Genomic DNA, 15,462 nt, shown 5'->3' with positions numbered 1-15,462 from the left:
AGGGAAAAAGTGAAAATTTTTTCTGTAAATCAGGGAAAAATAAAATAAAATTTTTGTGGCAACCCTGATTCTATACAATCTTGTACAACTTTATAGAATTTTACACAATTTTACACAATTTTTTCACAATTAGAATAAATGAAACTTGATTAATAAAATTGTTTTCTTTTTTTGGTTGTAGATGAAAAACGAATCATCAAAGGAAGTGACATGAGGGACTAAAAGAGAAAGAGATGCGAATGAAAGAAGAAAAAATGGGTAATTTAGTGCCATAGTGGTTTTGCCATGTTGGTCACACAGTCTTCTTCTCCTACTGACAATTTATCGAATATGTTATCTGTACTTGAGGAGGAAACAAACGTGGATATCGATGAGGTATTCCCTCCCCACGTGGATACAACGAATATTATAATCCAGCCAGAATCGCCGACCAGCAAGAAACAAACGCTCAAAACATTTAACGAAGTTAACACTCAACTTCAAGCGGGCAGAAAGCGAGAAGTGAAGCTTATCCTTAGGGAGAATGCTTGGCCACTGAACAACGGAATTAGAGCACAATTATGGCCTGCTCTTTGCAATCAGCATGCACTTGGAAAAAGTATGATGGATGGATTTTACTGGGATATGGTTAGCCAAGTTTTAGGAACGACAGGTCAGTTTCAAAAAATTGACTATAAATACAAAAAATCATGCATATTCTCCCCATTCTCCCTTTTTTGTCCCTTTTTCGTCCCTTTTTGAACTTACAAGTGAAATTTCCTCTAAAAATAGCCAAATTTATTACAGGCATCACAGTTGGTCCCCTTTTCCCCTTTTGTCCCCTTATTTCAATTTTATCACCTTTTTCACCTTTTTTGACGATTTGTCATTTTTTTACCGTTTTTGGTGATTTGTCCCTTTTTCACCTTTTTCTACCTAATAAAAAATAATGAAAAATAATTAATTAACATTCAAATAATTAAAATATTATTAATAGTTTTTTCTAGAAAAACAAAAATTCTAATACAAAGCCTTCGATTTTTTCCATTTCTGCACCTAGAGAAATGATTTATTTGAATTAAATAAAATTTATTTCAAACAAATAAAAAAGGATATTTGTCACAGAACCAACTAAACTTTTATTTAGCTCAAATAATATTTTTTATTTGAATTAATATATTTCGTTTAAATATCCATTTTTATTTAAATGACAAAAATTTTATATTTTCTTTAAATATATTTTATGTTTAGAGCAAATAAAAAACACTTTTCATTTTAATAAATCCTGTAAGCATTCTAAAATATTAAAATTCACTTATAACCTTCAAATAAATTTAACAATCACAATCACTAATGGAACTTTTAATATTCATTAAAATAAATGTTTATTTTTATAAGAATATTTGTTAAATAAAGTCAGGTTTTTTTATTGTTAGTCATTTTACTTTACTTTTTCACTTCATATGTAAAAGTCCACTGTCACATTTTTCTCACAAAATCTCAAATAAGACACTAAAATGTAAATGAAATCACATACAAATCTGTTACTTTGTACTAATTAAAATTTTCACTTAAAAAGAAAAATTCTGTACTTAAATCAATTAAATTTGTTAACTATTCATGATGAATAAACCTCTTATAATTGTACGCGTTAAACTGTTAAAAGCAAAACATCTTATTGTTTTACTATAGCAATGCAATATGCGCAGGCGTCTACTTATAAGTCAAACAAACATTTATTTGAATCAAATATATTTTTCATTTGCTACAAATATACTATTTCATAAATTGCAAATATATTTCTTTATTTTAGATTAATTAGTGCATTTATTTGAAATAAATATTAGTTTATTTATTTTAAATAAAATATTTATTTGCAACAAATAAATTTTTCTTAAATATACACTTTTAGTTAAAATAAATAACTTTTTTCTCTGGGTGTGACAATAATTTCTTTTTAAATAACTTAATTCTTGAACAACTATCATAAAATTAATACTTAGAAATTAGTTAATGAATAATTTTACTTGAATATTACAAAATTAATTAAATTTTAAAAGAGTTGCCGTTGCGTTTACAATTATATTCGTAAATAGATGAATTTCAAAAGATTTTAATTTCAAACTTTATAAAATTTCAATTTTGAATGAATTTCATTAGAAATTCTAAAAAACTTTAATTTTTGCAAAAATTTTAAAAATTTAAGTTATTAAAAATAATGAATTTATCGAGGAATTTAAGTCAAAAACACTAAAAAAAAATTTGAATTTTGAAGAAAAATTTTTATTATTTATAAAGAGAATTGAAATTTTAATGAGAATTTCAATTCTCTTTATAAATAATAAAAATTTTTCTTCAAAATTCAATTATATTCAAAAATTTTAATAAAATTCTTGGCAAAATTTCAATTATTTGCAAAAATTTTCCTAAATTCAATGATTTTCAATATCTATTTTAATAAAATTTTCTAAAAGAATTCAATTATTTCAAAAAACTTTTATTAAAATTCTATACGCAAACGTTTAATTATTTTCATAAATAATAAAATAATTTCACAGGAATTCTATTATTTACAAATTTTTTATAAATTTCTTGTCAATAATTCAATTATTTGCATAAATATAAAAAAAACTCATCGCAAAATTTCAGTTAAAATTTTATATAATTCAATATATGTGGACGTCCACATGAAAAGGGCCCATATTGTCGGTTCTTGTTTTCGAGATAATCGCAATTTAGTAATTTTTGAGCAAATTCTTAATTTTTTTTTTATTTTTTATTATCAATCTACATGTTTTGACAAGTCGAATCATGCGGTTTTCATTAATTTATCGATAATTTAACTGTTTGATTTCATTGGTTCTTTAGAAAAATGAAAAGGGCCCATTTTGACGGTCATTTGCAAAAGTAATCCGTATTTTAAAAATGGAGGTATAGAAAAATTTAAAACCTCTTGATTTTTCATCTTTAAGATGTCCTGGATTGTAAACAATTCTTATCTAAATAACTTCCCAGAAGAACCAGAGATATTGATGTTAGAGTCTTTTTTTCGTAATTATCGAAATGAAAATTTTTAACTGTCAAAAATTTTTAAATAAGTTTAATATCTATTCTTTTTCTTCAAATGACACAATAAAATTGTACCTAATCATTTATCTTGTAAAAAAAATGGTTTTTTAATAGAAAAACTGTCCTTTTTAGAAAAGGGCCCATATTGTCGGTTTTTAAATTAATTAATTAATTAATTAAGGGGAGGGGGTGGTTCTAAAAATTTAAAACCTGTTGGCTTTTTATCTTCAAGGTGCCCTGAACTGGAAACAATTCTTATCTGAATAACTTCCAAGAAGAACCAGAGATACAACAATTAGTTGGTATCGCAATCTTTAATTCCGTTTTTCTCGAAATGAGGTTTTTGGCGTTCTAAACTTTGAAATTCCGTAACTCAGCGAATTTTCAACCAAAAAAGTTCTAAGACCACTCAAAATTCTCCAAATTTTGACAGGATTACGCCCATATAGATAACTCCAGTAGTGCCAAAATGGGCCCTTTTCATGTGGACGTCCACATATTAAGCATTACAACATGCATTCTTAGAAATAATTGAATTTTGGAAATGTTTCAAATTGAAATTGTGGAAAATCTGAATTGTTCATATTTTTAACTAACAATTATGTAGAATTAATTTTATTCAAAAAGTTTAATTGAAATTATTCCAAGTTTTTATTTTCTAATATATATTTAATTGAAGAATTTCCAAATAGTCGAAATTTTGGGATTTTTGAAAACTGTCCGAATTTTTTAAAAAATGATTATAAATAATTAATGTAAAGAAAAATTTTAGTTAAAAATTCTAGAAAATAATAATTGTATTGAAATGATGGAAATAATTTTGAAGAAGTTATACAGTAAAAATATTTCTTGTAGTACAAAATAATGACCTTATACCACTCGGTCATCTTTCATTATTATAAAACAAAAAGAAAGTGATCACTTTCTTCATGTTTTAAAAATCTTAATTCCTATGGAAAAATAATAATGATTAAATATTTTTTTAAAAAAGTAGTTATTACTGTTTTCGAATAATTTCACAATTATAGAACTTCGTAAATAAATGTAATAAAACATTTTTTTTGAGTATCTAATTATTTTTAGAGTGGATCAGAATATTCTTTAAGATCAGGGAAAAAGTGAAAATTTGGCTAGAAATCAGGGAAAAGTCAGGGAAAAACAAAATTAAATTTTTTGTCAACTCTAATTAAAATCGAATTATTTTTAAAAAATTTATAGAAGCTATATATGATAAAAAATTTGAATTATATATGCAATTTTTATAAACAAATAAATTTTTGTCCCCTTTTTTGTGCCCTTTTTGAAGAAAAAAATTCCCCTTTTCACCTTTTTGAATTTTATTAAAATATTTAGAAAATAATTAAATTCTTCTCAGAATTGTATTACAATTTTTTAAAATAATTAAATTCATTCAAGGTATTTTATTAAAATATTGAAAATATAATTTAATTCTTTTAAAGAATAGACTCTATTCAAGGTTTTAACAATAATTGAATTCTTTCAAAAAATTTCTTTAATTTTTTTAATATAATCAATTTTGTCAATAATTGTAATCAATACTTTTACTATTAAATTTTATAAAAATTATTAGTAGAAATATAAATTATTTTGAGGAATTTCTTTGAGTTTTTTGAAAATAATGTATAGTTTTTTAATCAATTAATTAATTTTGAAAATTTATTAAAAATTAGTATAGATAATTGATTTAGAGAAGAATTTAGTTAAAAAATCTAGAAAATAATTGAATTTTGTAAGAATTGCAAATGGAATTTTTAGAAATACTTAAATTTTAAAAAATGTAATTCAATTTCAATTCAAATTAAAAAATGGAAAATAAAAAAATTATAATTTCTGTGAAAAAATATTAGTAATAAAGTTTAAAAAATTTTAATTGTAAATTGTTTACGTGTTGAATAATTTCATTTATAAATCAATGAAACGTCAGAGAAATAGAAAAATAAATTTAAAAATTTTTTTTTGTACCTCTTAATTGACTAAAACGTATTTTTTGCATCTGAAAGACAATCCGAGGCTTGATTTTTGTAAAAAGGAAAGTTTCTCAAATTTTGAATTGAAGATAATAATTTAATTGTTTTTGTTTTTCAGAGCTGCCGGAAATGTCGATTATGTTACCGCCATTTGTCGATAGCACGCATTGTCTTTCCTATAACTTAACTAGGAAGGGCAGGAGTGTGGCAGACAGGATTGTATCTGTTCTCGGATATGCGTGTCCTGATATTACTTACAGTCCGTCTTTGTACCCCATTACTGCACTTCTTTTACACTTTATGCCAGGTAAATTTAAAAACAAAATCAATAAGAATTCCCCTCTGGAATAATATATTTTTATTTAAGAACCATCAAAGTATAAACGAATTTAATAATAATAAAATATATTGTATTGTAAATAAGACGAAATTGTCAATTTCTTTATTTTCAAAACAATTTTTGATGTAAAATATTGTTCTAAATGACTATTCATTCACAGAGGAGCAATGTTATCACTGCATGGCCAGTTTAGTAGCAGCGAAGGAAAAAATGTTTATCACACAAACAAAATTATTGTACGAAGTCACTTGGAAAACGGTTGAGCAGATTACTAAAAAGCACGTGGTAAGGATTCCTTTTTCATTTATAATAATGTCATTATCTTCATATTTTAATTACTATACAGTGAGTTCTCGCGAGTCGTTCAACTCACGAGTCGTTCAAACTCGTCAGTCGTTCAACAGCTGATCAGTGCCCGATTCACGAGTCGTTCAATTTCTGGTATGCGCGCGCTGGTGCTCAGTGCTGCGTAATTTAAACGGACCAAAGCCATTGAATATTGTGTCTTTCGGGGCGATAAATATGTTTCACACATCCCTGAAATCGCCTTGGAGGCGTGGTTTATGCGTTGAACGACTCGTGAGTTTTATGATCTTGAAAATTTTCGAGAATTGAAGGACTCGCGAGAACTCACTGTATTTCGATTAATCATAGAATACTTGTCAATAATTAATTTTGTTTTTTCATAACCTATTTGTAATTCACTTATTTTTGTCACTTTTGCTTTTATTAATTAGAATAGAATAGAATTTATTTCTTGATGCTACAAATTTTGCTTTACGTCTTTTATAACCAATTTATTTTTTTTTAATTTAATTTTATTATTTTATTTATTTGAATATTAATTTTATTTATTTTCAGAAATCGGCAGCGGCACACTTAACGAGAAATTGCTCAGGATCAAGAGCAGAGAGAATCTACATGGATTGGATCTGGTGGATTTTGCAGTTGCTCCCTTTTCAACATCTAGTCAGAGTTATGGACTGTTTTCTCCATGAAGGCATTAAAGTAAGATTTTTGTGTTTATTTTTATTTTTATTCTCATTTCATTTTTTATTTTTACATGTGACGCTTCTCGATAAAAGGTACTCTGGTTCTAGAAAATTTTAGACTACATTTCTGATAGATTTTTTATTTAGATACTAAAGAATCGATTTTAATTTCCTGAAATCAGAAACAAAACTTTTGAATGAATATTTAATATTATATTATATTATATTATATTATATTATATTATATTATATTATATTATATTATATTATATTATTAGTAAGAAAAATAGTAATATTATAAAAATTGTATAAAAATACTAAAATAAAAACAGTCATAATTACGGACAATAGTCCGTAATAAGAAATTAACATTTTTTATTTTCACTCCAAACTTTAAACACGGAAAAATAAGTTACTTTTTTTCACGGAGCGTCACATAGTTTTTCTTCTCGAAATTTGGTTAAATTGGTAGGATTTAAATTAACTAAAAATTAAAATGATTGTTTTATTCTTTCAGGTCTTCTATAGGGTAGCTATGGCGATAATATTATTATTTTATAAGCACTCCAACACACAAAACTCCGAATGGATGACTGAAATAACAAAGAACGGCGTAGATGCGGCTCTTTCAAAATTTTGTAGACAAATGCCGGTAAGATTATTATTTATCTTGTTCGAAAAATTCTCTTCTTCTTCTTAAAAAATCTCTTGAATGAAATATTTTTTCAATATAATTTTCAATAATTTTTCACTTAATTAAGAATCAGTGTTGTCAGGGAATTCTTTGCAAAGAGATTCAATTATTTTTAATACAATTTTGATAAAATTCTATATATAAGAATTGGATTATTTTCTTCAATACAATTTGAATTAAATTCGTCGAAAAAAATTTGCAAGAAATTAATTATTTTCATACTTACAATAAAAATTCTTCGTGGGAATTCAATCATTTTCAAAATTTCTCAAAAGAATTAATTAGAACTAATTAGAAGACAAAAATTGGTTGTAAATAATTGTAAAAATACACTTCTTTCTCTATGAGAAAGCAAAAGAATTTTTTTCCGTACTTAAAATAGAATAAATTGAAAAATTAATTAAGTTAATTTAAAATTTCAAGGTGACTCCAGCGAAATTTCTTCGTACTGCATTTGGAATTCGAGGACTAAGTTCGGCATACATATCAAGAGTATTTCTGCGAACAGAAATGGCTTTGAAAAGTCGAAATGTACTAATTGGCTCGAGATCTCTGGCGAGGTCGCGATCTACTGACAATTTACCCACGAGTCAGTCGCAAGTCAACATACAAATGATGTCTCACACCCTCACCATAAGAGAGGTGAGTACAAATTTAAACATAAAACATTTTTTCTAGAGAGAAATTTTAAAGTCAACTATATATTTTATACAATAATAATATTATTGTATTAAATATTAGTTATATTAGTTATTAAATATTATTTAATACATATTCTGTTTTTATAGAATTTTTTTATGGAATTTTTTATAGAAAATATTTATCGAAAATAACATCAATATTTTATATTTTATATTCATAATCGTATCTTAAGGGTATCCTGGAAAAAATAATGGTTTCGTGATAGACGTCTCATTTAAATAGAAAAGAATGTTTTGTGTCGGGATTTTTTGGTAAATATAGAGAAATACTCTGGGATCAGCGGTGCTCTCGGAATTTAGAAAAATTTTGATAAATAATTATTGAAAAAAATTGTTTAAATATACGGAAAATAGGGGTTATGAACGGTTTGGTATAGACGTCTCATTTTGAGAGGATAAAATATTTCGGGTTCATATTTGGAGGGGTGATAGAGGGAGACTCTGCGAGGAGCGGTCCTCTCCGTTTTTGCAAGGAAATTATTTTATTAACGATTGAAAGTGGAGTAATTTGAGGTTCATACATTTCCTTAGTTCAAGTGTAATTTCGCTTTTCAATATTTATTTCAAATATTACTTGCAAATTTCGAGGATATTCTTTATCATCATGAGTTCCCCTAATTATCATGATAAATCGGAACTAAATATCTCTAATTATTTAGGAGTGAGACGACACGCGGGAAAACACTTTTTGGGGTCAATTTTTCCCGGATGCCCTTAATAAATTGTTTACAGGAAAAATATAAATTAATAATTAAGAAAGAAATTGAACAGTTTTTCCTTCTCTTATTTTTTTGTAGAAAATACAATTTTCAAAACAGTCAAATATTAAATTTTTAGAAATTTTTTTATTAGCGAAAATGTATTAACTTTTAATTCTTTATAATTCGCTCCTGTTTTCTTTTAATTTGGCTTCTCATTAATTTGAAATTCTTAATGTTTACTTTTCTATTTAAAATTTTCTTGTTTTAATCATTTTTATTAATTTAGACAACATTGTACTAAAACGATATTATTACAATGTGGTTAAAAATTATTTCGTGGGTGGTGGGCAATGTGTGACTAATAACTTGGTGTAGGGTCAAAAATTGTATTGTACACATTTTAGAATTGTTCTATAGACGTCATGTGTCCAGTGTGAAATAATTTACGAAAAAAAAAATTATCGAGTAAGCGAACAAAATATATATATTCACAAAAAGAATTTTTACGAAAGAAAAATCAAAAGGAATTTTTATAAAAACAAAAAAAAACTAAACAGAACTTTTATGAAAACAATAAAAAATTAAATTGAAAATAATACGTAAGAAAAAAATGGATTTATCATATATTGTTCGCTTACTCCTCAAGAAAAATATTCTTTAGCATTAAGATAAGACTGTCAGATATCAAGATTTTTTTTTGTTTTGTTTTTAAAAAAAGCATTTGAAAAATGATTAGTTTTGTGCATGATTTTTAGTAGATACTTTCATTGATGTATTAAAAAACTAACACAATATTTCAGAAAGAAAAAGTATTTTTTTTTCTGATAAAAAATAATTAAAGGCATGATATTGACACTTGCAACTCGTATATACTTTAGAACAAGTATTCGAAGATCGAGAGACAATTAAACAAAATTTTTTAATTTTTTTCTATGATTCTGGATTTTCTTTCTTTAAAAAAAATTCCCCCCTTTGTTATATTGACGGCAGTAAAAATAAAGAAAAATAAGTTTTAAAAGGGGTTGAAGTTGGTTTAGCATTGCGCAAAAGAATAAATGCGCATTGTGCCGATAATATTTTCAATGATTAAAATTTGTTTTCAGAAAGAATGTGAAGACACGTACAAAGACAGGGTATTGTATGATTATATTTTTGGAAGATGTGCCGTTCGTTTCATGTGCTACCCTTTCTCCCTGAAACTTTTTTTTACTCAATACACTCACATTATAATCATTATTCATTTTTTGTGACACTGGCGACAGCTTTGTTACCTGTTTATCATGATTGTATTATCATTATGCGATTGCCGCTATTTTCTTTTTCAACTTTTTTTATTTTATTTTATTTATTTTCTTTTTTTTTCTTTGGAGTGATTTAATGAAATGATTTGCAGTGTTTGAAGGCGTATTAATCATGTAAACGCAAAGAAAAAGCGCTATTGGCTTTTAATGTCTGATTGCGATTTCATCTATACTCGTCGTCACTCGGACGATGTATTTTTATAGAAACGAAGAAATTTTAATTATCTCTTGGTGTTTTATAATTTTTCCATTTTAATAGGATTCCCTGTATTACAATTTTTTTACTCTCACTCTTTTATTGTATATGCATTGTACCTATTACAAATTTTTTTTTCATTTGCTTTTTCACATCTCGGATCGATTTTTTGGATTTTTTACGACTATTTTCAAAAAGGCAACTTTTTCTACTATTTTCAGAAAGGCGACATTTTTCGATTTTTAAATAATGAGACTTTTTCGACTTTTCTTCCAAGAATTACGACAAAATTGCCAATTTTTTTGGTAGAAAATAAAACTTATTTAGATTTTCATAGTCCAAAAAATAACCAAATCAAGACTTGAAAATTAGGGTAGAGTGGGGTAAAAAAAGCCACATTTTTACTTTTGATGCTGTAAAATCTGTATTTAAAATTTTTTTCTCAAATTTCCAATTGTTATTGAAAGTTTAGTTATTAAGCTTGAAAATTCTTGACGGAAATATTTTTTATCTCATGAAAGGATTAAGTTATAAGAGTTTTACGAAAGCACTGTAAGTGGCTTTTTTGTACCACCTGGTGGGGTGAAAAAGCCACCCTACGATTTTAGCAAAACATGTTATCAATTTAGGTATTTTTATAGTTTCCCTTTATTTATATGACAAATAGTCTCATTTGAAAAATATTCTAATAATTATGAAAGAGTTTTTAGCAAGCAAAATTGAAAATTATATTAAGTTTACCTGTTTTCCATTTGCACTGCCAATTTTTCGTACCTTTTTTAGAAGTTCTCTTTAAGTTTTACCACAGATAACATATTTCGTTGCAACCGTTTATTCATTGTTTATTTTTTAAATGCACTTTGAACTACTTTTTCGTCGTGTTTAATTTATTTTATTAAATAAACACGAGAAATTTTGTAAAATAAGAAGGTTACCGTCAACTGGGGCTATTTTGTGCATCCGGGGGCTATTTTGTGCACGCGAGTTTTTTAATGAATAAAATTATTAAAATGAATTATTTTAATCTGCTATTTTGTAAAATGAAAGTTAAATTACATGACAATAGAGAGCACTAAATGTTATTATTTAATTCTTTGTCAATTAAGAGAAAAAAATTCCTAAAAACGGAAAATTTGTGTCAAAAATTTTGAAAGTTCGGAAAAATTATACCAGATCTTCTAGAGTTTTAATGTATCTCATAAACTGAGTTAGATATTTGTTGTCAATTGTGTTGTGATGACACATATGTAATGCGCTAACTTTTTATTCATTATTTTAAGAGAAAAGTGGAAAAAACTGAAAAACCAGGATTCCATGGGGCTATTTTGTGCACTTAAAAAAATCAAATATTTTTCATAAATGTTTTATTTAGTAAGTAAAGAAGATTCTCTGTATCATTTTTATACATTTTTGTCTTACTTTTCTGTCAAAAGACTGTAAGTACGTTAATTAAAATCATTAAAACGATTAAAACCTCAACCGGTGCGCAACGTAACCTTAAAAAATGAACTTTATTTATAAGGTTTTCAAATTAGTTTTAAAACTATTTTCTCGTTTCTCTTAAAATAACTTGAAAAGTATATTAGATATTAAATTGTTATCTATTTAACCTTAAAAATATTTATTTCAAGTTTTTTAAAAATATCATTCAAAACCATTAAAAAAGCTCCTATTGAAATGATGTTTTAAAGTTATTTATAAGTGTTTAAACGATCAATTTATAATTATATTAATATATTATTATAAAATATATATATATTAAAAAAGAAAAAAATGTTATTTAATATCTGTGTAATATACAATTTAAAGAAAGATTATTAATTTTTAGTAAATCCAGATTTTAGCAAAATCTTAGTGTTTTATTTTACATTTTTTTGTATAATATCTACAAAAAAAAATTTTACTAGGTCATTCTTTTTTTAATTCACTCTCAAATATATACACAAAAGATTTAATGAAGCAGAAACGATTAAAAAAATGTTTACGGAACATTATAGAAAGACAAAGTTCGATGCACAAAATAGCCCCATCCCGGGAATTATTGTGTGCACAACTTTCAATGACTACAACTAAGACAAAAAATTTTTTTTCTTTGCCAAATTTATAGGAAACCTTCAGAAGGATGTCCACAACATATATCAAAAATTGATTTTCTTTATTCTTTTAATTCTGAATTTTAATAAATCTTTGAGTAAAAAAAAGCTATTTCGTGCACAAAATAGCCCCGGTTGACGGTAGTTTAAATAGAAAACAAGTGAATTTCACAAAATATTCAATGGATTTTTTGCCCTGGCTTTTTTACACCCAAGACCAGTTATTAAAAAAAGCAAAAATAAATTGTTAATTCAGTTCAATTTCCAAAAATTAACATTGTATACGTTTTCGGTATACTTTTCTCCTTATGTACAAACATTTACTTTTATTATTCGTTCACTTAATCAGACTGTAATATGTTTGAAAAGTTCACCAAAATGTTTTCAAAAAAGCAACAAAAAATTAAAATTACAATAAAAACAATATTAATCTAGGTACAACATTCAAACTAGATTCAAAAGTTGCGTATTACCTAATAGTATTTATATTCTAAACATCTGATAAATCGGCTTAATAGTTTTTAAATAAAACTCAAATGGCTTTTTTACACCATGGCTTTTTTACCCCACTCTACCCTACTGTCCCGATTTACCCCTTGTTTCTATTTACCCCAACTGACCCTAAAGCGTTTTTAAATAATTAAAATTTAGTAAAATTTTAATTGAAAAGAATTGATCTTTTTAAATATTAGACAATATTTAAAAAAAACTGATTTTTTGAATTTTTTTTATTATAATTTATTAAAATAAATAAATAAATTAATTAAAGGCGAGAACATAAATAAATGTGTTAGAACATAAATTGTAAAACTCTGTATAGGGTATACAATGAAATAAATCTATTCGATTATTAAAATTCAATTATCGTAAAAAAAGGGAAATTAAAATTTATACTTTTTGGACTTATTATTAAAATTTTTGTACAGATTACGTATTTCTTTGTTTGTAATTAAAATTCTTCAAAAGATTGATTATCATTTTTTAATATTTTTCAAAAATTCTTTTAAAAATTCAATTAATTTGAAAAATTCTACAAGATTTAAATTATATTTGGTAATTTTTCAATTTTGGTTAATTGAAAACATTCAAAAATTATTTTAAAGTCGTTTTAAAAACTAATTTTAAGAATTTTTTTAATAAAATATTTTTTAAATCAATTGATTTTAATTATTATTTGGTTCTTAAGATTTTAATTATTTTACTTTAATAAAACTTTTAAAAAAAGAGTTACAGTTAAAAAAGTAATTCTTAGAAATTTTTTATTAGGTTTTTTTAAAATTCAATTGTTTTCAATATTTTTAATTACATTGCAAATTTTGATAATAATATTCAATTCTACAAAATTCTAATCTTCAAATGAAAATTTCAAAATGAAAATTAGTGAAAATTAGTTACATACAAAAAATTCTATTAAAATATATTTTTATTTAACATTTGATTATTTTTATTATAATTTTTCAAAATTCAAATATTTTCAATAATTTTTAATTATGATAACCGATAAATTTACAGAAGTTAATTTTTCAATTATTCGCGAAAATAGTTCGTATTTTTCTGTCACCGAGTATAAGCGAGGATTCCGAATATTACGAATTCAATTTAAATGTTTAGCATTGGCACTTATACTTGCGTACCGAATATTACGAGTAGTAGTAGTAGTAGTAGTAGTAGTGTTTAACATTGGCACGGCACTTATACTGGCGTTGCGCTGTGTATATTCGTTCATGACCAGGTATATTAGTGGAGCTTAATGTTGAATTGTGTTGAATCTGTGAACAAAAGAACGGTGGCACGAACGCCAACCCACTCCCGCGCGCGCAGCCAGGGGGCACGTGAACCCCTGATCGCAGAATAGGTTAAAAAATTTAGTGGCGAGTGGCGTGGAGTGTACGATAGTGGGGGCAGTGTCGCCTAGATTTGTGCTTTCAAATTTCGAAAATCGTAACCTCTTAAACAAAAAAAAGAAAAAAAAAGAAAATCGTAACCTCAACTTAAAGTTGAGGTGAAAAAGGTTAAACTTAAAGTCAAAAGTTGCCCCCACTATTGTACATTCCACGACACTCACCACCCTAGCCACTCGCCACTTAATTTTGTAACCTATTCTGTACTCAGCCTGAAGAATAAAAGACTGTGTACAGTCTAGCAGACTGAAAGAGTGTTAAGAGCATCAAGAAATTCAGTGCGCCCTCTGTGAATTATTCTGTACAAACCTCAAAAATACTGTGTCGGCACAAAGATTTCATGTGAGTGACACAGTATTTTCCAGTGTAATTGTTCATGCGCAGTCTAGTGCTCCTCTGACACGTTGATTTGCTGTGCATACACAGCATTTTGCTGTGCGAACACAGTCTTTTACTCTTCAATCTTCTTTCCGTGCACGGAAAAGTTTTGGGGCGAGCAACTCTATTTGCTCTAGTAACGCTGCGCAACTTCACTTTGGTGCAGCAATAGTCGCAAAAAGATAGCGCAGCAGGCCAGCATTGGACGAGCTGCTCTACCAGTCGTGTATCTACCACTGACTTTCAGCGCAGCTCGTCCAACACTGGGTGAGCAGCGTTCCCAGTAGAGAGAGAAGCTCACCCATTTACAAGGCGATATGCCTTCTCTCTTTTAGGAAACCTTCTCTACGCGCGGAGAACGCAGCTCGCCCGAAAACTTTTCCGTGTGTAGGCCAGCGCATAGGCGTGCAGAGTATTCAAATCTGGATGTTGGCTCGTTTTAAAAATCTGAAGATATGGTAACTTACTCTAGGAGAAGGATTGATTAGAAATTGGTAGCTGCAAAAAGGTGGAGGGCATTTTAAAGCTCTTGACAGAGCTTTGAGGTCTGGGCGAAATGCGTCAAATCTAGGGCATGCCCAGAGGATATGATCAAGATCTTCCTCCACCCCCGGACTGCAGGAGCAGTTACCGGAAGGGATATAATTCTTTCTGGCCAAGCTAGAAGCTGAATTATAGTGATTCGATCGCGCACGACATAGTGAAACAATCCACGCTCTACGAGCCACAAAATTCGCGAACCACGGTTTTCTTTGGGGTTTGTAATAAAGTTGTGTGTAGTGGACACCTTTATTTTTACCAACGTCGATGTAAAAAGAATTACAGCTATCGTCAAGCTGTTTACCTGCGAGGGTATAAAAATCTGAACATGGCAGTTTTATGTCTAATTCTGTAGGATTCGTACACGCTTCTTTTGCCGCTTTATCAGCTAGCTCGTAGCCTTCGATTCCCGAATGACCAGGAACCCAGGCCAATATTGTCGGTCGATTCAAATCAGAAAGGACCTTAAGGCGGTTTCTAATCGCGAAAATTATGTAAGACTTGATTTGATATGTGCATTTAGTGTTTAAATTTTTAAGAACGCTAAGTGAGTCTGAGAAAATTATTGTGTTAGTAAGATTAGAGTCAA

The 15,462-nt window shown here is 27.2% G+C and overlaps 1 protein-coding gene across 4 annotated transcripts in view; it reads left to right on the top strand.

The window, feature by feature from the left end:
- The window catches only part of LOC122509875 (GTPase-activating protein skywalker), a 43,766-nt gene that overhangs the window by 9,364 nt on the left and 18,940 nt on the right, over positions 1-15,462 (top strand). For 2 of the 4 annotated variants that reach the window (XM_043624175.1, XM_043624177.1), the window contains exons 2-8: positions 182-652; positions 5,155-5,343; positions 5,537-5,661; positions 6,238-6,384; positions 6,886-7,020; positions 7,486-7,704; positions 9,568-9,597. In XM_043624175.1, coding sequence (XP_043480110.1) covers positions 286-652; positions 5,155-5,343; positions 5,537-5,661; positions 6,238-6,384; positions 6,886-7,020; positions 7,486-7,704; positions 9,568-9,597 — 1,212 coding nt within the window. In that variant the 5' untranslated portion in view covers positions 182-285. The remainder of the gene's footprint in view (positions 1-181; positions 653-5,154; positions 5,344-5,536; positions 5,662-6,237; positions 6,385-6,885; positions 7,021-7,485; positions 7,705-9,567; positions 9,598-15,462) is intronic. The other 2 variants (XM_043624176.1, XM_043624178.1) reach the window with 1 other exon arrangement.

This window comes from Leptopilina heterotoma, unplaced genomic scaffold (assembly GCF_015476425.1).
Source record: "Leptopilina heterotoma isolate Lh14 unplaced genomic scaffold, ASM1547642v1 Lhet_63, whole genome shotgun sequence".
Classification (NCBI taxonomy): Eukaryota; Metazoa; Arthropoda; class Insecta; order Hymenoptera; family Figitidae; genus Leptopilina; species Leptopilina heterotoma.
The sequence above is the reverse complement of the archived record's forward strand: the minus strand, read 5'-3'. Positions and strand labels throughout refer to the sequence as shown.